Source organism: Lytechinus variegatus, chromosome 18, assembly GCF_018143015.1.
Source record: "Lytechinus variegatus isolate NC3 chromosome 18, Lvar_3.0, whole genome shotgun sequence".
Classification (NCBI taxonomy): Eukaryota; Metazoa; Echinodermata; class Echinoidea; order Temnopleuroida; family Toxopneustidae; genus Lytechinus; species Lytechinus variegatus.
In genome coordinates this window covers 1,638,606-1,666,581 of record NC_054757.1, presented here as the reverse complement: position 1 = coordinate 1,666,581, position 27,976 = coordinate 1,638,606, and the positions used below count along the sequence as shown (strand labels likewise).

The window sequence follows — 27,976 nt, the reverse complement described above, 5'->3', positions numbered from 1 at the left end:
TCTCATCTAAAAATGAACTCTATACTTTAAATTGACTGATGATGGGTTTCATTTGTATATTTCCTCTTGGTAACCATTACCCATCCGGTTTTCAATGTTGGGTTTCACAACATCAAAATGTTACAGCAAGATTTAGTATATGACATATGTAAACATGCAGGAAGCTTTTTTCCTACGGTGACATCGCAAAAAATAAAATTGAAAAATCAAAACCTTTTTGATGGATTTGACAAGGCACTTATGGATAACAATCATTGACACTATCATTATCATTAGTTGTTTTTACTAATCATGTTCCAAACCTGACCCTTCTACTGTTCACGTATCCTATCCTCCAGTATTTTGGCCATCTTTCTATTTCCTTTCAGCGCTGATCTGAGAATCGCTCTTCATGGTGGTCGGCTTTCTTTGATGAATTCTTCACAAAGCAGATGAATGACATCATTTTCTAGCTACGTGAATCTGCAACAGCTTCATAGGATTGGCTGGAGAACTATACAGTTTGGAAAATGACAAAGGGAATAGTAAGAGCACTATTAATAACGGTAACAGAGGAAGCATCTCCTAATACAAGTACATTAACAATACTGATTTGATAATTGTGATAGTCACCACATACCATGTATATGTATACTTTGGGTGGGAATAGATCCATCCTTTTTAATGAATGAAACATCACATCTTGTTGCTATCTACACCCTTTGTTAATGCATACTCTTCAATGATTTAATCTTCTGGCTTAGTGTATTCAAATTCTTTTTTAAATATTAAAGGTCAAGTCCACCTCAGAAAAATGTTGATTTGAATCAATAGAGAAAAATCAGACAAGCACAATGCTGAAAATTTCATCAAAATCGGATGTAAAATAAGAAAGTTATGACATTTCAAAGTTTCGCTTATTTTTAACAAAATAGTTATATGAACGAGCCCGTTACATCCAAATGAGAGAGTCGATGATGTCACTCACTCACTATTTCTTTTGTTTTTTATTGTTTGAATTATACAATATTTCAATTTTTACGAATCTGACGATTAGGACCTCCTTGCCTGAAGCACAAAATGTTAAAATAATGGATTTCCACATGTTCAGGGAGGATCATTTTACATGACAATGATGAGGAAATAGAAATATTTCATATAATAAACTACAAAAGAAATAGTGAGTAATGTCATCAACTCTCTCATTTGGATGTAACTGGCTCGTTCATATAACTATTTTGTTGAAAATAAGCGAAACTTTAAAATGTCATAACTTTCTTATTTTACATCCGATTTTGATGAAATTTTCAGTGTTATGCTTGTTGAATTTTTCTCTTTTTATTCAAATCAAGTTTTTGTTGGGGTGGACTTGTCCTTTAAAAACAGTACAAAGAATGAAGGCGAGATCATGGAAAGGTTGAGCTTGTAAGAAACTTGTGTGGAAGTGGTAAAGAGAAGTGGTTTGAGATGGATGGGCCATATCTTGAGGAGGGAAGATGAGGGACCTGTGAAAAGATCATTGGATCTGGAAGTAGATGGCATAAGACAGGGGAAAATAAAGATTACATTTAAAGATATATTGTGAAAAAGGAAAGCAGTATTAATGGTTGGTATAACAGAGGAAAGAAATGGAAAGAGGCAGTGCCATCATGATGCAAGATTCAGTTATCATTTGAAAAAGAGACAATGCTGACTGCAACTCACGATAATGATTGTGATTATTATCAATATAACTCCCATTCTTACCAGAGATTCTGATTTTCAGAGAGCCATCTGTGAAGGTCGATGAGTCCGGTTCATCATCATAACTGTCAACAGAAGATCTCTTGTTGTCAGACCACAAGGATGCTAAAAATATCAGAGGAAATAGGGTATTTACAACTTAATGCCTTTTGCAATAATAAAGAGGAATTACTATCAAAGAGATACATTGCTGCTGTCGGGGTCTAGGACATACTTGGTACTGAAAATATCAGAGAAAAAAAAGAGTATATAAAACTTTCTTGATAATAAACAGAAGTTATTCATGTCTGTAGAATATATTTCCATCTGATTTCTAAATCGGATGGAAATATATTCTACAGACATGTATAGTGTAAATAAGTCTTATTCTTTCAATATTTGGAATATTAAGATACATAGTGGCATGTCGTAGTCGAGTGGTTCCGACTCTCACCTTTCAGAGGGTCATGGGTTTGGATCCTAGTCACGGCATAATTTCCTTCATTGAGAAAGTTATCCACACTGTGCTGCACTCGACCCAGGTGAGGTGAATGTGTACCCAGCAGGATTATTTCCTTGCATGCACCAGAGATGCCAACCTCTTGACACAAAAAATCAGACTGAATATCCTCAAAAATCATATTTTTTAGTGAAAAATCAGATTTTCACGAAAACTCAACATGACCAGTGCGAGCATTGAATTAAGCAGCTGCAGGCCGGGGGCAATTTTCTGGAACCAGGGGCAATTTAAAAAAAAAAAGAATATAACTGTGAACCACACTCCAAATTTGTTTATAGTAAGCGCAGCTCCTGCAATTTTTTAATTAGTACAGAAATAGCATGCTAAGTAATAGGCTTATCAAACAACTAAGAAATCAGATTTAAATGTTTAAGTGTGTTTTGACACCCTCACTCAACATCCCCTTTACATGGGCTTATTTACTTTTCATCTTTAATGAACCACAAACAATGACCCCCCCAAATGAAAAAAAAAAATCTAAATAAATGAATAAAATGAACATATAAAAAAGAGAGAATTCAGATCAAATAATAAATTTAGAAAAAAAAAATTAAGTTTTTTTTCATGGTTAGAATCACGGTTGTGGGTGAGTGTTTGTGTATGATTGTGACTGTGAGGTGCACTTGGATTGCATATAAATTATGTTAAAGAAATGAAGAAATCAAATCAATATCTAACTCAGTCTATTCAAATTCCAGCACATAGCCACAGGCTACATGTAAGTTTTTAAATGTACATGTATTGTAGGTTCATGTACCTTAAGTTTTTCACAAGTTATTTGAAAACGCAGATCTTCACAGAAAATGCCTTTCATTCTGGGAGAGTCTAAATTCTGTGAAAATGTATTCATTAATAACTTAAATATTCATCACAATGAAGAAATCATGAAGTTTTTTGACAGTTTTCAAAAATTGACATGAAATCCAAACTCTATCTGAAACAGAAAATCACCATCACTTAGGCCATTACTGATAGAATTCTCACCCAGAGCTCTGGCAGAGAACTTGAGCTCAAACTGGCTAGCTAACAGCATACAAGTACCACACTCAAGTGCACGGCGTCCTCCTATTTTTTTTAGATGGAGCCTTGTTTGATGATTTATTGTCTGATATTTACCCCTCACCAAGAAAGAAATTAAAAATCTATAATTCACAACTATTGATTTTGGATTAATAAGGCTCCGTTTTGACAAGCAAAGTCGGCGACTGTGAGGATAAAAGACTCGCACATGTACATCCTATGTTCTGTGAACGGGGATTTATCTCCTGTGCAATTCAAATTACTATATCACAGAATTGTGATATCCCGACTAGAAATGTGTGCATTAGAAATTGCACATGGTGAAGTAGGGAAAAACTGTTACCGCTACTGGAAGCATGCGCGTACATGTATTACAGGGGAAAAAAAAGACGGACTTAGCTCACTTTTCATGGTACTGAAAAAAAGACGCACTTGGAAATTTGAAACTGTGCTTATACATGTACACAGCACACATATATGGGACAAAAACAGGACAATGACAGAAAGTCGGGAAATCGTATTTTTGATGGCCAAAATCGTACTGTCGTATTTTACTTGTTTTATCGTACTAAATACGATAAAATCGTACTGGTTGGCATCTCTGATGCACTGAGCGCCAGTGATGGCAGCTCGAGCTCAAGCCGGGATAATAACAGCAAGTGCTTTGTATCCTCAGACAAAAAGCGCTATATAAATCCAGCTTTTATTATAATCTGTAAAAATATCATTGCATTGTGGAATAAAGTGTCAAAAGATAATTATCTCTCTCTTTGGATACTGCTAATGTTGTACTTATTCTTCTCCTTATATTCAACTTGTTGAGGTTAGGTTTGACCTTCAACACATTGCACTTCTATCATCATCATAAATATAAACACACCTGTTCAATACTACAGCAATGCAAAATACAAAAAAGAGAGTTGACAAATTCAACTTGAATTTTATCAAGAAATTCTTATTCAATCTTTTCAAGTCCATTCCTACCTCAAAGAATCTTCTCCAAAGTCTTGTCATCTTGACCGATGCCAGTAATGATCAGAGCATCACAAAGCAAAACCTGTCTCAAAAGGTGCCACGCCCTCTGCCACGCCCCTTTCTTGGCTGAGAAGCAGTCATATACATCACAGGAATGGCCAGGTTCATCGCGGGATGCGTCCCCCATTTGTTGATGTTGGCCAATGTTCTGGTCCAAGAGTTGTGTGTATGATCTGAATCCCTGAGCCAAGTTCTCATAAATGAGTCTCTGTTGGTATTGATGGAAATCTGTGCCGTTTTCTAATAGAATGAAGTACAGAAAGAAAAACTCTGGTTTTAAACAAACAACAAATATATTCTTAAAGAGCATTTTACAATAAATCAACGATTGTAACTACCTTGAACCATGTCTGAAACTAAATATATTTGATTGTGTTATTGTAAAAGATTGGACAACTCATTTGGCTTCCAATGGGCCAGTCATTTGTAAATTGCTCCATAACCAGAATACAAACATATGTTTAAGGTCCGTTCTAAATATGATGAATATTTGAACATCATTTTCTGGACAACTATAAACAACACGTACATCATTATCTTGACAATTATGTACCATATATTCCACTATATCCAGAGTGATACTGTGTATATTTGATATATGAAGAATAATGATTGATCATGGTTGCAATTGAATGAAACAATCACAATTTTTGTAAGACCAGGAACTGATACAGAAGCAAATCTAGAGGGGGGGTTGCAACCCCCCCCCCAGAAAAAAAAAATCCGGGGACCATTTTTTTTAAATCTTATCTTTTTTTTAAACTTGTAATTTTATTTTATTCTATTTCTATGTATTCCTGTTCATAATAAAAGTATTAGGCTAACAGTGCTTATTCCAAGGTCCCCAATTCTTTGTATCTGTGTTGTTAACTGGCCTTACATTGCAGGAAAATGCAACTTAATTTTACAAATTTTCATGGGGGTTAATTTGGCAACGACCTCTATACCAAAAATAGTGGTGTTTTAGATGCAAGAAAACGCCATTTTCACACACAGATTTTCAAAAATTTTCCCTACTGTTGGAGGGGGGACAACCCCCTCCCCCCTCGCTCGCTTGGAATCGGTCGCTACGCTCCCTCGCATACCACCCCAACCCCAACCCCCCCTTTATAAAAAGCTGGATCCGCCCCTGTGATATCAATACAGATTGTTAGGTGGTTCCATGATATTACTCCAACAATTGCTTTGATGGAAAATCTGCACGTTAAGCAAAACATAAAATCCGACCTGGGTCAATCCATGTCAAATCAACCAATGCTTGTCACCTGACCCCCTTTGATTTTCTTTAAACTCGCACCAAATGTTCCCCCAAGTGTCTGACGGAAAAATCTGAAATATTTTGCCCCAAGGTCAAATGGTTGCTAAGATACGGCCTCCCTTAGCAATCAATGCGTGGCCAAACAACCAAGTTTTAAAAAAATTTGCTATTTTTGATTGACTGCTGCAACCAAGTTTGATGAGGTAGAGTGCTTATTTTCTGGAAATTGGAAGAACTTTTTAGTCTTAACATGATCAGTATATTACGGCACAGATCTGACCAGCCGTTATTGCGCACGAGGTCGCCGAAAATGGTGTTAAGTGTCCAAGTCAGTGATTTGGGGTGCACTTTTGGAAGCTCATAACTTCCAAATTCAATTAGCTTAGAGCCAAATATTGTGCATATTTGAAGACTATCACTTGCTCAACAGACCTACAAAGAATTGGCCCAAACATGCGCGTCGTTTTCTTGTAGGGCGCCCTCAAAGTTGGATTTTTTTTTTAAATTGCCAAGTTCAAGGTCACGGATCACCCCTCGTCCCATCAGAGAAACACCAATTTCTGTATTCTGATAGACAATTACCTATATTTTCATGGGATACTTAAAATTTTTTGTGACCGAAATGTTAAATAGCTGGTTTACGCATTCGAAAATGGTCGTAAACACCCCCAAACCAATGTAAAACGATACATACAGTTTATCAGCACATTTCAAATTGCAATAAATCAGAAATGAAAAGCCAACAAATACTGTTATTGTCTGTAATGGTAGTCTGTAATTAGTACTAAAAGGATATGCATCACAAATAGTTTGACTATTTGGCAAAGACCTTTAAAAATACAGCTGAAAATCATTATAAACAATAAATCAAGTCAATTTTCCGTGATTATAGGGCGCTAAACTGTATTTACACGCACTTTCACTTGTGTGTCATTTCAACACAAACGATTATTTTAAGCTAATAATTGCCAATCTTGTTCATTTTAGGTTCTATTTCAACATCCAAATAACAAACAAAGCAATATCTCTACCTTTTGACCTTGACATTGATCTAAAAATAGCTGAAAATGCCTTAAATTGGCATATTCACAAAACCCGTGAGTTTTACAACACATTTCAGAATTGATTTTCTTACAGACTAATAGCCTGATCATGTTGATATTTGCAGTATTGATAGTCCATGAGTACTTGGAAGATCTAGTATTAAGTCATTTTTCACAACACAATGACCTTGAAAAGACGGCCGAAATTCACCAAAATTCTTTAATCCACCAAAATCCCATTGTTAAAGATTTTTACACTGACTTTCATAATTGTCATTTCAACACAAATGATGATTTTTAAGCTGATAATTGCAAATCAAGTTCCTTTCAAGTTGCCTTTTAATATCCAAATAATACATAAAGTCACATCTTTATCTTTTGACCTTGAAATTTATCTAAAATTAGCTGAAAATGCCTTAAATAGTATTTTCAGCTACTTTTAGATCAATTTCAAGGTCAAAAGATAAAAATGTGACTTTGTTATATTTGGATATTAAAATACAACCTGAAAAGAACATGATTTGCAATTATCAGCTTAAAATCATCATTTGTGTTGAAATGACACATAATATGAAAGTCGGTGTAAAAACCTTTAACAATGGGATTTTGGTGGACTAAAGATTTTGGGTGAATTTCAGCCATCTTTTCAAGGTCATTGTGTTGTTAAAAAAATGACTTAATACTAGATCATTTAAGTACTCATTATTGACTACGAACATTGCAAATATCAACATGATCAGGCTTTTAGTCTGTAAGAAAATCAATTCTGAAATGTGTTGTAAAACTCAAGGGTGTTGTGAATATGCTAATTTTAAGCATTTTCAGCTATTTTTAGATCAATGTCAAGGTCAAAAGATAAAGATGTGACTTTACGTATTATTTGGATATTAAAATACAACCTGAAAGGAACCTGATTTGCAATTATCAGCTTAAAATCATCATTTGTCTTAAAATGACACATAAGTGAAAGTCGGTGTAAACAACCTTTAACGAAAGGATATTGGCAGACTAAAGATTTTGGGTGAATTTCAGCCATCTCTTCAAGGTCATTGTGTTGTAAAAAAAATGAATTAATACTAGATCATCCAAGTACTCATTATGGACTATCAATACTGCAAATATCAACATGATCAGGCTTTTAGTCTGTGAGAAAATCAATTCTGAAATGTGTTGTAAAGCTCACGGGTGTTGTGAATATGCCAATTTAAGGCATTTTCAGCTATTTTTAGATCAATGTCAAGGTCAAAAGGCAACTTTTAGAAAAAATCCAACTTTGAAGGCGCCCTACAAGAAAACGACGCGCACGTTTGGGCCAATTTTTTGTAGGTCTGTGGAGCAAGTGATAGTCTTCAAATATGCACAATATTGGGCTCTAAGCTAATTGAATTTGGAAGTTATGAGCTTCCAAAAGTACACCCCAAATCACTGACTTGGACGATTAACACCATTTTCGGCGACCTCGTGCGCAGTAACGGCTGGTCAGATCTGTGCCGTAATATACTGATCATGTTAAGACTAAAAAGTTCTTCCAATTTCCAGAAAATAAGCACTCTACCTCATCAAACTTGGTTGCAGCAGTCAATCAAAAATAGTAAATTTTTTTAAAACTTGGTTGTTTGTCCACGCATTGGTTGCTAAGGGAGGCCGTATCTTAGCAACCATTTGACCTTGAGGCAAAATATTTCAGATTTTTCCGTCAGACACTTGGGGGAACATTTGGTGCGAGTTTAAAGAAAATCGAAGGGGGTCGGGTGACAAATTGTCTGAAAATTGGTTGATTTGACGTGGATTGACCCACCTCCAAAACTAAATAAATGTTAATAATAGACAAAATAAGGAGTAGACCAAATGGCAATTCATTATAATAAAACACTGACCTGTCTCACGCATCAACTTCTCCACAAGACGTTGTTCAATTGAACCACCACCTGGTATGACCTTCCCATCATGCAGTGCACTCTTTAGCATGGCCATGCACGAATGAAGCCGATGTTCTACACCAGTTAGTAGCGGTTCCGATGGAGCATTTAAAACGATGGTCTGGAAGACAAAATAACAGGCAGAAATAAGGAACAAAATGCAGGAATAACATGGATATGTCCATTGCCAAAATTTACTTTTTTCACAGCTAAGGCCTAATATAACAACAATCTGGGCTGCCTCTTTTGCAGGGATACTGCTCAAGGTACATCACACGACATTCCTGCACTTTAAAAGGATAAGTGAATTGCCTGGGCCTTCAACATGATATGGCTTAGATATATTAAATGCCTATAGTCTCATGTTTATATGCATGTATGTTCATCAAATGCCCTTCTTAGAGTATGGTAAAAACATCCAAGTGTCTGTAACTGTTGCAGTCAAATGTACATGCACCTGCATATCTTGAAGTTCTGAAGGTGTGGACAAGACAAAATATAGTTTGTGGATATATTTGAGGATCGCAAAGAAAAATTAATGTTGATCTGATGCCTCATCAAAATCAAAATACATGGTTATTTTTCTTTCTTTCTCATATGGATACAATCTTTGCCTGTAGCTTTGTAAATATGTCCAAATTTGTGAAGAGTGCCTTTCCAAAAAGAAAGATAGCGGCAGCATCAAGATAGGACCATATGGCTATAGCCAAAACTGACTAGTCTTCTTAGGGTCAAAGAACAGAAAAGAGTCTAACTCAAATGGCTGGCTTTTGACAAACTAAGACAATAAACCAAAACATGACCATCTGAGCAAGAGGATCATGTCTTAATACTTCGCGGAAAAGGTTTACGGTACACCACATGTAAAGTCCTGGAGGGACTGAGATAGGAAGACGGACAGTCGACCTGCCCAAAACGTCGAGTCTACTCTCCTCCTGCTACCACTCTACTCGCCGACTCAAGCCAGCCTTCTCTCACATACTCAAGCCTGCCTACTACTCGGCTTTCCTTTCCTGGTTTACAGTCCATTTAATGACTACACTTATTTCGAAAAGAATAATCTACTTTCAAACCTCCACTTTCTTGCCTTTCAAATTCACCTCTATCTCTATCCACTTTTCTAATCTCAGTCCTTCCAGGACTTTACGGATGGTGTACCATAACCTCTTCCGCGATTGCTCATAACACAATCCAAACTTTTGAACATCATCTAATTGAATACTTACCATGACATTGGCAGGACAGAGAATCTGAACATGATGTTTTATCTTTAGTTCTCTGGATCTCACTGTCGGGTGTGGATCATATCCCGAAGACCAGTACGTCATCTTCATATCTTGACATACATCATCCTATGAACAAATAAAATTTCAATAGTAAATCCCAATGATCTAAACAGAGAATCTGAACATGTTTGATCTTCAGCTCTCTGGATCTCACTGTCGGGTGTGGGTCATATCCCGATGACCAGTACGTAACCTTCATAGCTTGACATACATCATCTTATGTACAGAAATCATTTTAAACATAAATCCCAATGTTCTATAAACTAACTAGATAAAAGAATACGATAAAAAAACATTCAGGTATAAGGACGTAAAAATAAGAAATCATGTGCAAAGATAATTCAGGTAGAAAAAGCATTATTATTAATGAGCATTCTGCCAAGTGACAAATCTTTTTCCAATCAGACCATCCAAAACCAATATATTGGCAAGAATTTATTCTTCATATTGGTATTCTAGGGTCTGCTTAATGAGGTGTTAAGTAATGACTCAATGTAAAGTGATGCTTACAGCCATACAATAATTTTATCAGGAATTTATGTCACATTTTACCTACATGTATTTCTTGTAATGAATGTAGCTGATTGATTTAATCTATTTGTAATAACAACATGTCGCTTAATACAAATGTCTCTCAGCACTGCATACTATTACCCCGGCTTTAGAACATCTATCCTGATCCAACGCTCAAGCATTTGAGGAATTCCTTCCTACTGGGTACCCATTTACTATACCTGGGTGGAGAGTGGCAAATGTAGATAAAGGCCTTGCCAAAAGACGTGAGTGCTCCGGTGGGATTTGAACCCCGGACCTTGTGGTTCAAAGTCCGCAGAGTTATCCACTGAGCAACAACACCTCTAATACATGCTAAGAACCTATAAAACCTGGGGAGCATTTCATGTAAGGACTTGTCAGACATTTTATCTGACAAGTCCTGTGTTCTCTAATGGTTACTATAATAACATAGCTTCTCAGCCAAATGCTCCCCTGATCTAACAATTACCTGAAGTGCATCTTGAATGTAGACTATAAGGTTAGACTTAAATACAGTCCCTAGTAGCTGAAGCAATCTGTAATGCACATGCTGAATGATAAGGATATGATGAAAGCAGCACGCATCAACCAAGGAGGAGTCTACAGATCCACGAACCAACAGCATATTGATATTCAGCTGGAAAGAATAATGAAATAAGAGAGCAATGCAATCATTTCAACTTTTCACACATTGAAGTACTTCTAAAGATTTGCTATAGAGCCTATAATGTGCCTTATAAGAAAACTTTCCAATACTACAGAAGTCGGGTGGCTATATGTGATATATTTTTGTTCAAAATATTTGAAGAATTTATTTTTTAATAATTTCATCGAACATTCATGACTACTAGAAACCTCCGAAAAGGTAGATATGTAACTAAATATGTAATCCCAATGACATGGCAATTGTACTACCAACTTGGAGTTAGCGTAACTGGACCCCTACTCAAAACTAAAGGCTTCCAATTACTGAACATTTCTAGTATTCTAGAGATATCCTGAACCTCATCTTATTCGTTTAGATTTTCAGAAAATATGAAAAATGCAGTCTGTTCCTAAAATCATGTCATAGGCCAGTCTTTATGACTTTTGAGTCAAATTTCATTCAAAATCAGTAATAGAGATGGTTGTCTATCTTTATTTTTTTAACCATATTTCATTAAAAATCAGTAGTAGCACATTCAACTTCATTATCACTAATATTTCAGTAAAAAATCATTGTATATATACCTTCTTTAAGGAAGAAAGAACACTGTGTGTCCAGTCTGAGCTAGAGCCTGGTGCAAGGATACCTGATATAACACCTGATGACTTCAGACTATCCTTGAAGCCTCTATGCTTGTAGGATTCTTCTAAGTCACCATTAACAAGCTGCATAAAAATATGAAGGAAAGAAAGCAAAGTTACCTACTCAGTTCCATGTGTTCGAAAGGTTCCGGCGACAATTGCTCCGTTATAGCTTCTGCAGTCCACACACTAATAGAATGACCAACTTCAACCCTGGATTTAACACCATATCCTATCCTAAAACTGACATACCATACTGCAACCTTAACCTTGGATCTTAGATTAAATAAAGCCTGGAGCTAGTTGAAGAGGCAAATGTCCTGCCTCCGTTTCATAAGGCACCCTGCCAAATTCAGAGCTGCATTTATTCTTCAGAGCAGTCATTAGCATTACCATTTCATCAAAAGACACAACAATAACGAATATAGGAAACCTGGTGGGTCATTCCATGGGGTTGGGGCAAAAATTGTGACATCAGGGTCAAAAAATAGAAATGTAATAAATGAAATGTTTTATTTCTTATATGTTTCATGGGACAATCCTTCAACTAAATCCACTTACAGGCATTTGATACCACCCTGCATATTGGAGTAAACTGAGAAACAAGATTTGACAAAATACCACCGTTACATGGACATCATTTATCATCCTTGCTAAGACTATGCTCTCCCACTGTCAAAATAAAGGGGTTGATCTCCATTACTCTTGATAAATATGTTGCTAACTACATTGTTAGTCACTTTATTCCACACTTTCCAACATGGCATATATATTTTGATAGATTTAGCATCAATAAATGGAACTTGATGCTCTGTGTGTATACCAGTGCCATGTTCTGTGTCATTCTTTTTTCTCACCAGTCTAGAAAATTGAATTTATGATGGCATGTAGAACTAAATAGTTGAGAGAAGTCATGCCTCAACAGAATGGAATATTCTCTTTGGAAAAACTCAATTACTCTTTCTGGCCTAACCTTCTATTTTTGGTGTTACCACCGTTACATGGACATCATGTCTCAGTAACAGAGGTATACTTTGAAGCATTGTTAAGTTAAGGTCCATTAATGGCCATTACACACCAAATTCCACTTTGTGCCTTAGAATATTTGCACAAGATCAATTGATTATACTAAAGAAAAACATTTTTCATGTCAAATTCTTTGCAAATAAAAGCAAATTAAATTAGAGTTTAAAAAAGGAAAAATGTACAAAATTATTAACAAATTATATTTAAAATCATACTACGGTAATCCTCAAGTTTCCACTTCCGTCTATCTGTGGAAACATTTATGTTTCTGTCTAAAGGGGAAAAAACGAAACAGTGCTATCTTATGATCTCCAAATCTTTTTACTTTAAAAAAACTCCTTCAAGATATTACTTTCAAATGTACATACCACCGTTACATGGACATCATGTCTCAGTAACAGAGGTATACTTTGAAGCATTGTTAAGTTAAGGTCCATTAATGGCCAATACACACCAAATTCCACTTTATGCCTTAGAATATTTGCACAAGATCAATTGATTATACTAAAGAAAAACATTTTTCATGTCAAATTCTTTGCAAATAAAAGCAATTTAAATTAGAGTTTAAACAAGGAAAAATGTACAAAATTATTGATAAATTATATTTAAAATAATACTACGGCAATCCTCAAGGTTCCACTTCTGTCTATCTCTGGAAACATTATGTTTCTGTCTAAAGGGGAAAAAAACAAGAGTGCTAGCTTATGATCTCCAAATCTTTTATTACTTTAAAATATCTCCTTCAAGATATCACTTTCAAATGTACATACCACCGTTACATGGACATCATGTCCTTGTAATGGTCATATTGAATAGTATGACTTAACATTCTACTTATCAACACACTAAATGCGAGTTAACTCATCTTACTCAAGTGTAGAAATACAACATCTACAGGCAAGCTTCTGAAATGCATATCAATGAACAGGTAAATTTTTTTTTATTCATACATGTACACGATTATAATTTTGATACCTTTGATACAATACTCGGGTGAAAAAGATGTAGGGGAAAGGTACTACATTTTGTAGTTTAGTTCTTCTAAGCTATGGTTTTTCAAGACAAAACAAGACAAAGTTGGCATGCAATTCATGGACACTGCATTAATACCTTACACATATAACTTGTTCAATTTGTTTACTCTAATTTGTTTTACCTCAGTTACATGGTAAATGTAGTTCTAAGTGACTTTAATTAAAATATAATCATGTCATCACTGGAATAGATGCATTGGATAAAACATTAAGTTCCAGCATGCCAAAAGGACAATTGTAAAGTACTTAGTGGACAAATTGAATAAAAAAAATTACACCTGTTGTTTCAACATAGAATTGTGAATGAGAAAGTAAAATGTACTATTTCTACAAAGCTATTCTAATAAATGTTCAAGTATAAAACTGCAAAGTACAATCTTTTCCTTTAGTTAAAAACTATATGGTAAACTTCTTACTGGCAAATGTAAAAAATGTATTACACTGTACACTAAACCTGACTATTAGAAATAACATGCAATATTTCTCTCTGCATTCAGGTTACAAGTTTATGAACTTCAAGAAGATCGGTGACCCAATGACAACTGTGTCAGTTTGGAAGAGGATTCTGTCAATGTCACAAAATGGAGAGAGGTAGAATTGTGCCTCGCCATCAGGCCAGGAGTACAGGTCACCAGATTGACACTTCATGTACTGAAGATATACATTTTAACCTTCAACAGAGGCTACCTGTAGTTATTTGAGAAAAATAGTATTTGGAAGTTTGACTATTTTTTTTACACAATTCAAATTATTACATTTTAATCAACGAAACTTGGATTGTTTCCACGATATTTTATATTATATGAAATCATTTACTCATGTACATGTCTTGACATTTTCTCATTAAAGGGGGGGGTGGATTACTAGGGCAATGACAAGGAATCTGATCTGTTCTTGCAAAATACACAAGAACCCTCACTTTGTATTTTTCATAGCAAATAGAATTCATCATTTCATAGTTCATAAATTAAATATAAAGTTATGTTTTATACAAGGATTTTTGTATTTGTTTTTGTGTTCTACTTTGTTTTGACAATACAATTACTTGCCCATTACCTGTACCTTTTCATAAATTATCTTTACTACAATTTCGTTTCTCAATAGATGAATTTAATCTAATTTTATTCTGCATTATAATCAAGGGTGGTTCTTGACAATTCCATTTAGTTCTGTATGACCATCCTATTTAATTTTCATCTCTGAAGTTTAATTGTTCAAGCAATTACATAATATATTCATGTTTTATTGGAATTAAATGAATTAATGGAATTCAAATCTGCAATTTACCTTTTGATACAGCAAATAAACTCTTGTGAAACAAACTTGATTGTGTCACATTTTCTTTTGTTCACTTGTACATGTTTTTAAAATGTCGTTATATTGCAATAAAAAAAAAATCACATTGAAAACAATCACACAGGCTTTTGCTTTCTGATAAAACAAATACCCACCCCCTCTCCTAACAATTGAATAAATAGAAATTAAAATACGATTGAAAAAGTCCCTAACAATTGAATATATAGAAATAAAAAAAATACAATTGAAAAAACGGAGAAAGAAATGAGGGAAAAAGAATAAGTGCTGAAAAGTATACCAACATTCAACAAGATGAAAAGTTTTGGGAAGGTTAGGCCTACAGCTACGAATTACTAGTAATTGAATTATTCCCATGCTTCATCATACACAAAGCACATCTACTATGTGTAGGGGGGTAGTAACAGAAAAATTATTTTGCCCCCCCCCCCTCCTTTCGGGCTGGGATCAGCTGACGAGCAGAAAAAAAAAAATCTTTTTTTTGGGGGGGGGGTCTGCCTCCCCCGTGGCGCTGCCACTGGTTCTAAATTCTCATTTTTTTGCAAATTCAAATTTGATCCTCAGGTCTTTGATACCCATATTTCCTAGAATCAGTAGGAGCCAATTTAAACAAGGAGAAATTTTGTACCAAATTGAGATGTCATCGTGATCGTCATGATCATCAGTGAAAGAGCTGTTTCTGAGTATCCACTGGCCTATTGAATCAACATATTTCGGTGTAAAAAATCAACTAAATTACGATTGAATCATGTCAGCTACCATTCAAAACATGTTTGCACGGAATCACAGTAATAAAAACATTTTCTTTGGAACCATTCAGCAAATCTGGAAACAAACACGGCGATGTCTTAATTTACATATTTTACTTACACAAGGAGCTACATGTGGGACCGAAGTGAAAGATAATGGAAAATTAGCGAGATTTTTCAAACTTAAAAACACTTTCTGCATGGTGATATAGTTCCACATTTTAAAGATAAGGTTTAACTCATTTCGAAATACGGGTATCGGGATAAATCTCCGTACTTACGTCGCTTTGAAAGGGAAAACATCGTGGAGATCCAATCCACCGTTTCACGGACATTGCAGGAAGATTCCCAACTGCGATGCTTCAAAACGCCCGATATCGTGGCTGTTCATGTGCATGTGGATCGCGGCTAACATCCCGTCCGTCTGATACAACGACGGTCTCTTCTCCGGAGTCTCCTTCTTACATACGCGATGAAATGTGATCCACCGTTACAAATTTGACCCGGACATCGCCCAAAACATCGGCGACCCTCGATTAATTTACATGACATTACCGTAGGTTTTCAAAGCTAATCTTTTGATGAAAATTTGCTTACTGTCTGGCCTTTATTTCTGACACATAACTTTGGAAAGAATGATTTCTGATTTTTAGATATTTACCACATTACCGCCGTTACAGAAAAAAACAAACGTGGACATCGCATGTAACGGTGGTATGCCGAGTTGTAGGAATGATTTATGATATGAAGTCTCTTTTCATTTGCTATCCCATTACTGTTTTGTTATTAAACAAATGTTGCTTTATCAATTATGGCCATTTGAATTTGACTAAGTTTATCTTTTGATTAGATATCTTCAACTGAAAATGACCATTTTGGATGTCACACTTGGTACCCCAAAAAAGAGTCTGGACATCATCATTTAAAGTCTCACCATCAATAATACTTGCAGTTCAACATTTTTCTTTCTGCATCAAGTAATTGCTTACATAACTGCCTTCCAACAAAACCACATTGCAACATCAAAACACCAAACACATTTTCAGGATAAAGCTAACAATTCATAAGGAACACAAAAAAGTGCTGTTGCCCCAACCCCGTGGAATGACCCTGCTATGAAAAGAGGCCTAGTGCTTCCATAGAGGGATTCCTCAAAAAGTTGCAAAGCTCCCTTGATGAATAACAATTGCAAGAGGGAGAGCTAAAAACTATTTCCTGATTGAGTAACAAAGTGTGACTACATAACACATTATATTCCATTTAAATCCAAACAAAACTCGGCAAAGATATACTTTGCAATAAAACAAAATGTTTGTCACCAGAAATATGCATCAACATCATTAGTTTAAAATTTAGCTCAAATAGCTAAAAGGGGTTGGGTGACCCACTTAGCTTGATATTTTCCAGTTGTAAACAGGTTTTGAAACATCCATCGGGTACAAAATTGGGACAAGATGCCATTTGTACAGGAATGTGGTTTAAATTAAAAGGTTTAGATGCGTACCGTTCTTAAAATGTTTTCAAGGAAACAAACCTCCATGATTTTTCTAACAAAAAATTTCTTTTCTTTCTTTTTTTTCAAATCACCATTTCAACCACACTTGGTCATTCAATGCATGAAGAAAATTGTAAGCATGCCATAACTAATCAAGGATAGTATGAACAATGATAGGGTAGTCTTCAGAAGTGCCATGTTTCAAAAAGGAGGGAAGGAAGTATTTAAAACGCCCTTACTAAAGGCGACATCATTCCCCCTCCCCGATAGATTCGAAGATTAGATCAAGTGCACTTTGTCTGAAGGGGATATCAAACAAACTAGTGAAAACTTGCAAGAAAGTAATGCTCAGTTCCAACTCAATCAGCAATATTCTAAACTAGTCAAGCAAAAGTCCAAAATGCAAATTTTGAAATTATCTCTCATTCAACTCTATAGTATCATGTTTCCTGTTGAGACTAGTGGGGCGTTGCTACAAACTTGTGATCAATTGCAAGTGTATTTTTGGTCCCTAAATCAATCACATGTCTTGCAATTAATTGCTAATTTATGATTCAACTAATCTGCATTGTAAAATTCCAACATAATATTTGCAATTGATTGCAAATATTTTCTTGCAACACCCCCTTAGACTAGATTAGCAATTGCGCGAAATTTTTTGCAATGTCGAATGTGCTTTACTAAACACTTCTTGCACATGATACTAATGAACTGATAATAAAATGGACATCTCACCAATGCACTCATCCTCCTTCCTGTCACCATCCGTAGCGTGCTGAGCTGATTCTCATCAACAGGAACCACAAGACCATCCACACAGCAAGACGAGGACACTGCTGGCCCTGTTATAGGTTGAATGTGAACCAGGTCTGGCTGGAAATTGAATCTGAAGAGTAAATATCATGAACATTTACAAGGAAACTTTAGGTAATCTAGCCTGCATTGCAAACTAAAAATTTCTAACTGGTAAAATTTTAAGGGGTGGGCATAGTTTTAGTCAACAGAAGGAATCCTTCAAAGAAATTGGTTGTTCAGCAGTAAAACAATCTAAAATCCTCTGAAATTTAGTTTATGACCTGATCATTGTTCACACCATGAGATCTTGATGAAATACTCTGCCTCTATTTACCCTCAGATTATGTTTCAGAAACAACATAATTTGACCTCAAATGACCTTTGACTTTGTGACAATAAATTCAGCTTTAAATTTGTTCAAGACAAGTGACACTAGAAAAAATATAACTTGGGTACCAGTTTAATGAAAATAAACAAAATACATTAAGGTAAAAAGTATTCTCTATGTACAATAATGGTGCTAATCAATATCATTTGAGAAGCTAAGCCTACATTCTGTACTTTTGCCATGCACAGAAAAATCTAAGCATTTGTCATTAAGTTCTTGTACATGTACTCTTCATTATGAAAAAAATTGAAATGAAAAAAAAAAATGAAAAAGTAGAATCTCCACCGTCCCCCCCCCCCCCGAAAAAATTGAATTCTGCATTATAGCTGTATAGTACAGATCAGAAATAATTTTAGTCAAGCATAGCATCGGCAATATTGAATATTACTAGTCTACCTGAACTAAGATAAAACATGTTTTTATAACTTTTTTAACAATATAGCTTTACTGGTCATACCGTTGAGGATCTTGACTTGATTTGAGCTGAACCTGACAAGCTTCAATGGCTAACTTCATCTCATACACTGCCCCAGGATTCAGACGGTCCCTTCAGATAAAAAACAACAAAGAAAGAAATAATTGCCAGAATGCGTCCAAGATAAAGCTACAAATTATTGTTCACTACTCTAAAACATTTGTCCTATTAAGTGTTCAATATAAACAACGGTCTTAATTTAAAACCGGGTAAATACATGTAAATCAAGAAAACTTTATTTAAATACAATTCCAATGAGGAATTGAGCAAAATTTACCTAGCTTCAATATCACCAAACACCTTAATATATCTCTCTGCAGACTGGTACAAAATGATGCATGCATTTCAAATATAATGCGTTATTGGCAGTCTAAGTGCAAACAATAATAAAAAAAAGATTCCATTAAAATGTACAGAATAGCAAGTGGAAATAAAATTAGAGGGTCTGCTTAGGAACAAGAAAACTATAGCATTAGATAAAGCTTTCAATAGTGTAAACTAAACATTAAATAAATGCTCATTTAAAAGGTATTGGTTTTCTTTCATATTTCATCATATTTACCCAAGTAATTCAATTTCACTGGATAATTCTGCTTGAAGGATGGCTTCCTGTGCTGGCATCATCTTATCTGCAAGAATTCTTGGGCCATCTTCATATACATTCTGAATGCGTATTTGAACAGCTTGTCTCAGCATGTGATCTGATGAAGTGTCTCTCAGAGCAAACAAAGGAATATCTCTTCTCTTTTCATCTGTCTTGTTACCTTGACTAAGTACTCTGGAGGTCATTTTTGTTTCACATCCATGCACAGGCATTTCAGAAGTTTTCGGTGATGTACTCATTTCTAATTCATCGGCAAGAAGGTGGCGACTCAAAATGCGAGGACGGCCCTTGCTAGGATTGGATGGTTTCTGTAGTATTGCATTCTTCAGCAGAGATTCCAATCTCTCGCTTCTTTTTTTAGAAGTTTCATTAACAGATTTCCCTTCAAATCGGACCGTTTGATTCTGTGTCAGCACAGACTGAGCATCCCTGCATATTTGTTGGTCAACTGTCTCTTTGGTTCGAATCAGTTCCACTTCCAGCTTTTGGCATGAAGCTTCTGAGGTTCTTTCTCTCGGATTCCTTCCGTCTTGAAAAATTTTGGAGTTTATCATTTCTATTGAGATGTCATCCCCTCGCATTAAACCCGAGTTAGCCTTTTGATGATCATTACTTTTACTTATGCCACCTAATGATGTATGATTCAACAACCATTCATCATCTTCCACTGCAATTGCTTGCTCAACGCCCTGAGCGTCTGCTTGTTCATATCCACACAAAGAGATATCATCAAGTTTTCTTGTCAGTGATCCTAGACCTTCAGGATTGGTCTCCAATGATGTATACCTACTGTACTGAGAATCATTTTCAAAGAACCAACTAACATCATCATCATCATTTTGCTTCAAATTTGCACTTGAGGTGTCACGTATGGCACTGCTGGTTGAAAGAACTGTACCTGCAGAAGCTCTACTGGTCGTAAGGACTGTATTTGCATGTACACTGCTGGGCGAAAGAACTGTACTTGCATGTGCACTACTCATAGAACGGACTGCACCTGAATGTTTTGTCACAGAGGAAGAGTTACATTTTGAAAGATCAGATGCACCTGCATGCTTCCTCTCTACATGGTAAGTTCTTTCCTGAGTGGTAGTCTGGAATGATACATGGGATGGTGAGCCACAACTGTTATTGCTGTTCTGATTCAAACATCTATCCATGGTGCCCCATAGGTCAGAAGGATCTTGACGATCAGAACTTTCAAGTGACACAGAAGAACTTCTGTCACCCATGACTGTTTCAGATTTGGATACAGCGCGTATGGATATTGCACTTTGGTCAATGAAATCCTCACATTCCTGAATGAATTCATCTCCCGCTCTGATGATTTCCTGCATGGGAACATCCTGCAACAAAAGAAAATGGTGCTTTTAGTGATCTCAGTCAGTACCAAAAAAATGCTCTTTCTTGTACAGACAAAAATTGCCATTTTAAGGTAGTGCATTATTGTGAAACTTGTCATACAGTCCAAGGGAATAATTGAGGTAAGTTCCAAAGACTTGAACCAATCAGATGAGAATTTCTAGTACCCTCAGGTTTGCATCCACTTAGTCTACTCAAAACCCTAGATCATCAAACACCATCACGGCAAAACCTAGTATGGTCTGCTATCAATTTGGTACATCACAATTGGTCAAATACTATTTTGGTGTTGTTATTTAACTTATAAAAAAAAAACGACACAACTCATGCAAAATATCATATTAAAAAATGAGGTAATGACACTGGGGGATGCCATAATGATATGAAACATAAATGACATGTACTAGAGTACATACCTGATATCAGAATTATATACATGTATAGGCAGTATGGAACAAAAGAGCAATATATCATATAAAAGAAAGGGGAAGTGTAAAAGAGCCTAGAAATTATTGTATGTAACTTTATGTAAGAATCAATTAGATTCATATTACATATTTTTTACTAGAAGCTTGAAGACTTGTGTAGTTGTTTATGAATCACATAAGGATGACTGTTTCATAAAAGGAAGTTCTTGATTTGTGGAAGGTGGTAATTTCATGAATATCTAGATGAAGTTAGTAAATTTCCATTTTCATAAGGATAGACAAAATTGAAATATTATAAAAGAGCACATGGAAACAAATGACAGAGTTAATCAAAGTTATGTGAAAGAGTAACCAAGTTACCTGATCAAGTAATGTCTGGACATTGGCAGCCCAAAGTCCAGCAAGAGTGACCAATGTAGTGCAACCACACCCATGGCATTTGCATTGAGACAAACAGAACTCTCTCACCAACTGACCAACTGGGTGCTGTTAATAAATATTACATATTACAATAATAATAATGATATGCAACATTTATACAATGCTGAATACAAATGATTTCCATTCCAACTTATTCTTTTATCACATGAAAATTCTGTTTATAATTTTATAAAACGGGTTCAAGGATGCAGCCAATGGTGAGTGCGTATTCAAGTCACGTGTTCATGCTTTAATTATGCGCAACCTTCCAGTCGTGCATTTTTCGTGCAGCACTGTGCATTTTTTGTGCAGCACTGTGCAATTTTTGTGCAGCATTAGTTCCAATATAGCACGTAAAAACTGATACGCGTTCAGTAAAAGACTAGAGGCCGGCTAGTATTTTTGATGCGCTTACTTAGGCGCGCATAGTAGATACGCCTGTGATGTCATAATTGACAGTCTTGTTATCTTTTCGTCTGTGCGATCGTACACAAGTTGGAGGGATTTGAACAAGATTTCCATGAAAAATTCATTTTGCCGACCCGCTTTATAAAACAATTAATGCACATTTTAAGATTCGTGATGTTAGTGACGATGCGAGCAACTCTCGGGCATTCACAATATTATGCAAAAGCACTCGGCGCAAGCGCCTCTTGCTTTCGCATAAATGTAAATACCCTTGAGTGTGCTGCATCGTCATAACACACTCATAAATGTGCATTAATTGTATAATAAACAAATGATCTAATCATGAAGACCATCAGGTGTTGGACCAAATGGATATAGCTCGACTGTGATTGGCTAAATGATAATTAGACCAAATGGCTAGCCAAAGTAGGGTCCTGTTGCGTAAAATTTGCTATTATGCTAACATGACATAAGATTATTTTTCTCACAATCACAAAAATTTAAAATTTACCTGTTTTTTGGTAAGCTTTCCTTGCTAGGCTGCAAGCTTGGTCAGACCCTCGTCATATAGCAGTCATAACTGTAGCTGTAATTTTCGTGATTGAGGAAAAATGACCTTTTCTCAAGTCTACAAACCAATCAGATGAACTTTTTCATTGTATTATGTAAGTTTGCCATCCAATGCCATCCAACTACCTTGAAATCCTTGATTTTGGATGTTGAGCACCATTACCATTGGGTGACAAAGTTACTATACCTAAAAGTTACATGTACTTTTATTCAATGGGGCCCAGATGAAGACCGATCAGAAATTATGTGAGCAAATACTTCTAGTCAATTACCATCTTACCTCAATATCTAATCCTTGTAGTAGCTCATTTGTACTCGTTACCAACACACCCTCGCTGCTTTCCTCGTCAAACAGGCACTTGACACTGACAGAAATATCAAAAAGGAAAAAGCCACTAGCTAAAGCGAGTCTTACACTGATATTTGATGCAAAGCATAAATTAATTGAATATCTTTTTGATACAAACAAAATTAAGGGGATGGAGCTTTTTGCTTGAGCAGCTCTTTTTTGTGGAATTGAATAAGTTACCCTCAAACATTCAGATGGCAAACACTCTCTTCTTTTACAGGAAAACTTTCTAGAGAGCATTCTTAAATTTCTGTGTTAACATGATACATCTATGATAGAACTCATTCTAACTCAAATCACTTTACTATTCAATTCATTCACATTTCTTTTGGTATAGTCCTACATGCCTTCACTGCGTTGAGCATTCCAAGGCGAAGGAAGGATATGTTGTGCTTTATATCATCATCGTCATCGACATCATCTTCATCACCATCATTATCATTGTCCTTATCATCATCCTCGTCATCAACAACTTGATCATCATCAACATCATTATCATTTTTATTATCATTACTACCAATTAATTACATATGATCATCAAACTCTTGAGTCTGCAATAATGTAAAGTGCTTTTATAACGAAAGATATTGCTCTTTGAAATACTTACGTTTTAGTTGGTCCCAACAGAGATGACACACAAGAACCTGCAAATAAAGCATATTCAAACCAAGTAATGATTCACTAGCACTTCATCATGGCAATGATGGCATTTGGCATTTCTAAATGAAAATAAAAACCCATCATTTTTTTGCGTGTAGTGACTGGAATTTGCACATTTACCCTTTACTCAATATATTAAATTTTTTAAAGAGATCCATATTTAATAATAATAATAATATAGGGTATTTATATTGCGCACATATCCACCTTGTTAGGTGCTCAAGGCGCTCCTATATTACGCGGCTAAGCTAGGCGTTCATAGCGCACACGGCTTTTTAAGGAATTTCTTCTCCACTTTCATGTACATGTCTGTGGAGGGGCTGGCCCAAGAATTGGGATTGTCCCAGAAAACAGGGATATCCCAATAAACTGACACAAATCATGTCTCGATAAATTGATATTGTCCTTGTTTATGAGGAGTTTTTTTTTCACTTCCCCCTTTTATGACTTGCCATCTTCCAATAGTCTTGTAATGAAACCTGATATGTTTACATTGACTAACGCACTTGATTGGTGTCAGCACTTGACAGGTGAATAAACTATCCTTGATTTCTTGTGTAGAAAAATCTTTGTAAACTGGGATGACCCCAATTTTCTGACCAGCTCTTCGACTGCATGTAGGGTCAACTAGCTCAAGTCAAATGTTAGCATTTGAATAGACATGGCCACGTGACATGTCACCTCCCCAGCCCAGCCCTAGTCTTCACTCGAGTTAACTTGAATTAAGGGTTGGAATGTGCAGCCTATAATGCCTTGTGTACTGAAGGCCCTCTCTACATGTACTAACATTTGCATGCCATGGAGACTAACTTATTAATCAGTTTCAATCAAGGCCTGCAGACTAGGTCACTCTATTTTGACATTTTTTCAGCCAAACATGCAGGCAGTCAATCATGGCATAGAATTTTGAGATCGTGCCAGAGAAACCCTTTCTCTAAGCTAAAGGGCAAGTCCAAGAAAAGGTAACCCTGGAAGGCAAAATTTAATCTTTAATTTAAGAAGTTATCTTTGGTGGGGTAAGAAAGCCCAAATGTGGAATTTTAAAATTTCATAAAGAAAAATTTGATAATATGCATATTTATGCTAATTTGGGGCACCTAATTTGCATAATCAGTAAAATGGGCATTACGTATGGGACAATTATAAAAATTCATAGAAAATGAAAACAAAACTTCTGAGATTCAGTCATAGGTGGGACATGGACCCCCTTACATCTTAATACTTTTGGCAGAAAAAAGTGGTGTCATCTAATTAATTATGCAAATTAGGTCTTGTCTAAGAATGGAATGTCCCATACGTAAAAATTTTGAGGGTGTTTTTTTAAGTTATTTCTCATAATACAATACTTGTATTGTTGCATCTCTGGGAAGTTCTAATTTATCAAGTATGAAAATGTTATACCACAAAAAGTTTCAAAAATGGAGTTTACTTTTTAATTAAAAGTTAATTAAAAAATTGTTACGTATGGGACATGTTACGTATGGGACATTTACACACAATGTCAATGGGGAGATTTGTGTACAAAGTGAATGGAGAAAAACAAATTTGAAGAGTGCTCTAAAAACTGATTATTTACCTTTTCTTTAGTTTTTAAACACTGATTTGTTATGAATACTGATTAATGAATACAAATGAAGCCCAAAAAAATGTGAAAATGGAAAAATATGAAAAAATAAAAATAATAGAAATACATAAGAAATTCATAAAACCATGAAAAACAAGGAATAAAAAGGTTGAAATGGCTAATTTCCCCTTCAGTGATATCAAATATGTCTCAGTAATAATAATATAGAGTATTTCTAAAGCGCCAAATCCACATTGATTATGTGCTCAAGGCGCTGAAATATACTTGGTATATATCATTATTACCCCGGCTGTAGCTGAGCGGCCATATAGGCGCTAAAGCATTCAAGGAATAAATCCTACCGGGTACCCATTCACCTCACCTGGGTCGAGTGCAGCACAATGTGGATTAATTTCTTGCCGAAGGAAATTACGCCATGGCTGGGATTCGAACCCACGACCCTCTGTTTCAAAGTCCGAAGACTAATCCACTGGGCCACAACGCTCCATTTAAAAAGAAAGAAACTCTGTTATTTCCATATTTTAAATTATTTCAATTTTTTGAATTATGGGGAAAATTGTGTACGTTCTCTATGGGGACAAAATGTCCCATACGTAACTGTCCTATACGTAACATGTCATTAATTTGTTTAATTAGAGTCTGTAATTAGAGGGATTTGGCTTATGACATGAAACTTGCCATAAATATACTATAGTATTGAGACTTCTATCACACTAAGTTTCAAGTTGTCAAGTGAAATACTTTCAGAGAATTCTCAACTTGAAACTAATGTATTAAAAATTGTCTTTTCTCTGCGTCCCATACGTAACGGCGCATCTTTTCGCTCTAAAAGGTCAAGATCAAGGTCATATGTCACAATTTTTTGCATGACTATTCTTCTCCTAGATGTCTACCATCATGAGGGTAACTTAATGAGAAATTTCTGATCAAATTTATGATAGACCCAACTAAGTCTGTCTATTGTGTCACCTATCTTTTATGCTGCGCTGTATGCGAGATATATCTAAAATTTTTGACAAATGAAATTTGTTCACTTGCTTTTAATCAATTTTAATACAATTTCATGATATCATATTTTATGAATGAAGATTTTGACAAATAAAATGTTAGCAGGTAATTTATCTAAAATGTGTTTCACATGGCGCATCATAATAACTGGGCGACATAAAGGACGGTTCTTGCAAATACCTTTTGGTGCATCGGCCCCAGGCCGGTGACTGAAATACATGTAAGAATAATGCAGGTTCGCACAGGCAGACTTCAAGAAATTGAAAACCAGTAGATCTAAATGTTGGCAAATCTCATAGCAAGTCTATCTCAATCATGCCCACTGCTTTTCCGAATATCACGATCAGGAACAACTGTATTTCAGCTTCAATCTCAGCATCGTTCAAATTTTCAGTCAGATATCACTTCTCTTGGATTTGACATATTTTCCAATCACTTTATTCAGAAGTATGGTCAGCATATTGTCCTTGAAATGTGAACGAGACGGATCAAGAACAGTAGAGGCGCACAGCCAATATGAGACTTGCTTTGCAAAGAACAAGAGAAACAGCACCAACAAAAGTGCTATTTTTTCCACCCAAAATTTCGTTTCACTGAAGCTGCTTATTTGTTTTGTGTGTGGATGACAACAAAAATCCTTATCAAAACAAAAGTAGACAGGAATTTCTAAAGTATACAGTGTCGGTGAAAAGGGGTTATTTTTCATGCAGAGTCTGCTTATCCTATTTTTATTTGCCACCAAGATTTTGCAGCAAATGTGAAGGAAATTGGTCTCCCAAACTGGAGACCATCTCTGAAATTGGATACCAAACTTCTTCACAAAAGTCCCTCTACTGAAGAAGACACCAGCTGGTGTCCAGACACTTGAGTTGAGGCCTCGCTATCTGTAAGTAAAAACGCTAACAACTTTGTACTATACTACTAACATTGAAAATTTGCATGCAAACTTTTCAAATGGCTGTTTTGTGCACCCTGGCCCTGGGAAAATAGTCAAAGTAACTATTACTGTGGCAGCCCGAACAGACACTGTCTGAACTGAGTGAAGACGTGTCGAGCCAAGGTCCCCGGGCCGGGGCAAGTCCGACTAAAGACAGAGCTACCAAGTCTCTCAAGCATTTTGGACTCTTGTTCATCCCCTCAAATCTCTGTCTCACGCAACTATCACAGCCTATACCCATATACATTGTACACAATCAGACAATGTCTGTGATCTCACTCAGATTCACAGAAAATCTCATAGCTGGTCTTTGATTTTGAATTTGGCATCTCTGGACATAAAAATAAAAACTAAAAAAGTCTGCCGGTGCAACTGCAAATTTTAGTGCCCGCTGCCCAAACATGCTTAACTTTCTTTTCTTTACCAATAATTTGCAGGGCAGATAGGTTGGAGTGTCCAGATAAGAAATCGCTCATCACCATCATGTTCATTCTACTTCAGTTCCACAACATGGTCGTGCCTGGTCATGCTGGTTCACCACACACTGAGCAAGACGTCGGTGCATGTGCAGCGCAGGTGTGGTGAGGCGCTTACTGCGGCAGCCCGAACACGTACATGTACTGTTTGAAGACGTGCCGGGGTACCCGGGGCAAGTGAGGCACGTGCTTTGAGCTGGCTGGCGTGATCCTAATCCTAGCGCTAGCGGGCGGGATCGACAGCCGATCGTAGTCTCGCCGGGCCGGGTCTAGCCGCGGCGCGTGGCACA

General features: G+C 36.0%; 1 protein-coding gene and 1 long non-coding RNA gene across 2 annotated transcripts; both read right to left on the bottom strand.

Moving 5' to 3' along the window:
* Nucleotides 1-63: 63 nt before the first annotated feature.
* On the bottom strand, nt 64-27,766 carry LOC121431723 (Bardet-Biedl syndrome 12 protein homolog). Its single transcript, XM_041629384.1, has 14 exons — nt 27,635-27,766; nt 23,628-23,664; nt 22,952-23,036; nt 21,634-21,759; nt 19,442-20,829; nt 18,862-18,951; nt 17,957-18,107; nt 11,547-11,687; nt 10,786-10,953; nt 9,723-9,848; nt 8,455-8,617; nt 4,226-4,516; nt 1,726-1,827; nt 64-493 (listed from the first exon to the last, which is right to left on the bottom strand). Exons 1-12 carry the CDS (start codon nt 27,699-27,701, stop codon nt 4,227-4,229), a joined length of 2,832 nt encoding a protein of 943 aa, XP_041485318.1. The 5' UTR covers nt 27,702-27,766; the 3' UTR covers nt 64-493; nt 1,726-1,827; nt 4,226.
* LOC121431724 lies at nt 12,466-16,840 on the bottom strand. Its single transcript, XR_005972155.1, has 2 exons — nt 16,008-16,840; nt 12,466-14,350 (listed from the first exon to the last, which is right to left on the bottom strand). It is a non-coding gene; the product is annotated as an uncharacterized LOC121431724 (long non-coding RNA).
* Nucleotides 27,767-27,976: the final 210 nt, after the last annotated feature.

What these genes read in the sequence shown, in the direction of transcription:
- LOC121431723 (XM_041629384.1), bottom strand. Translation starts at nt 27,701, where the DNA reads ATGAACATGATGGTGATGAGCGATTTCTTATCTGGACACTCCAACCTA. An exon ending in TTCTTTCTTCCTTAAAGAAG is followed by an intron (nt 10,954 to 11,546) that starts GTATATATACAA and finishes TATTCTTTCCAG; the next exon opens with CTGAATATCAATATGCTGTT. An exon ending in TCTGTCCTGCCAATGTCATG is followed by an intron (nt 8,618 to 9,722) that starts GTAAGTATTCAA and finishes TTTGTCTTCCAG; the next exon opens with ACCATCGTTTTAAATGCTCC.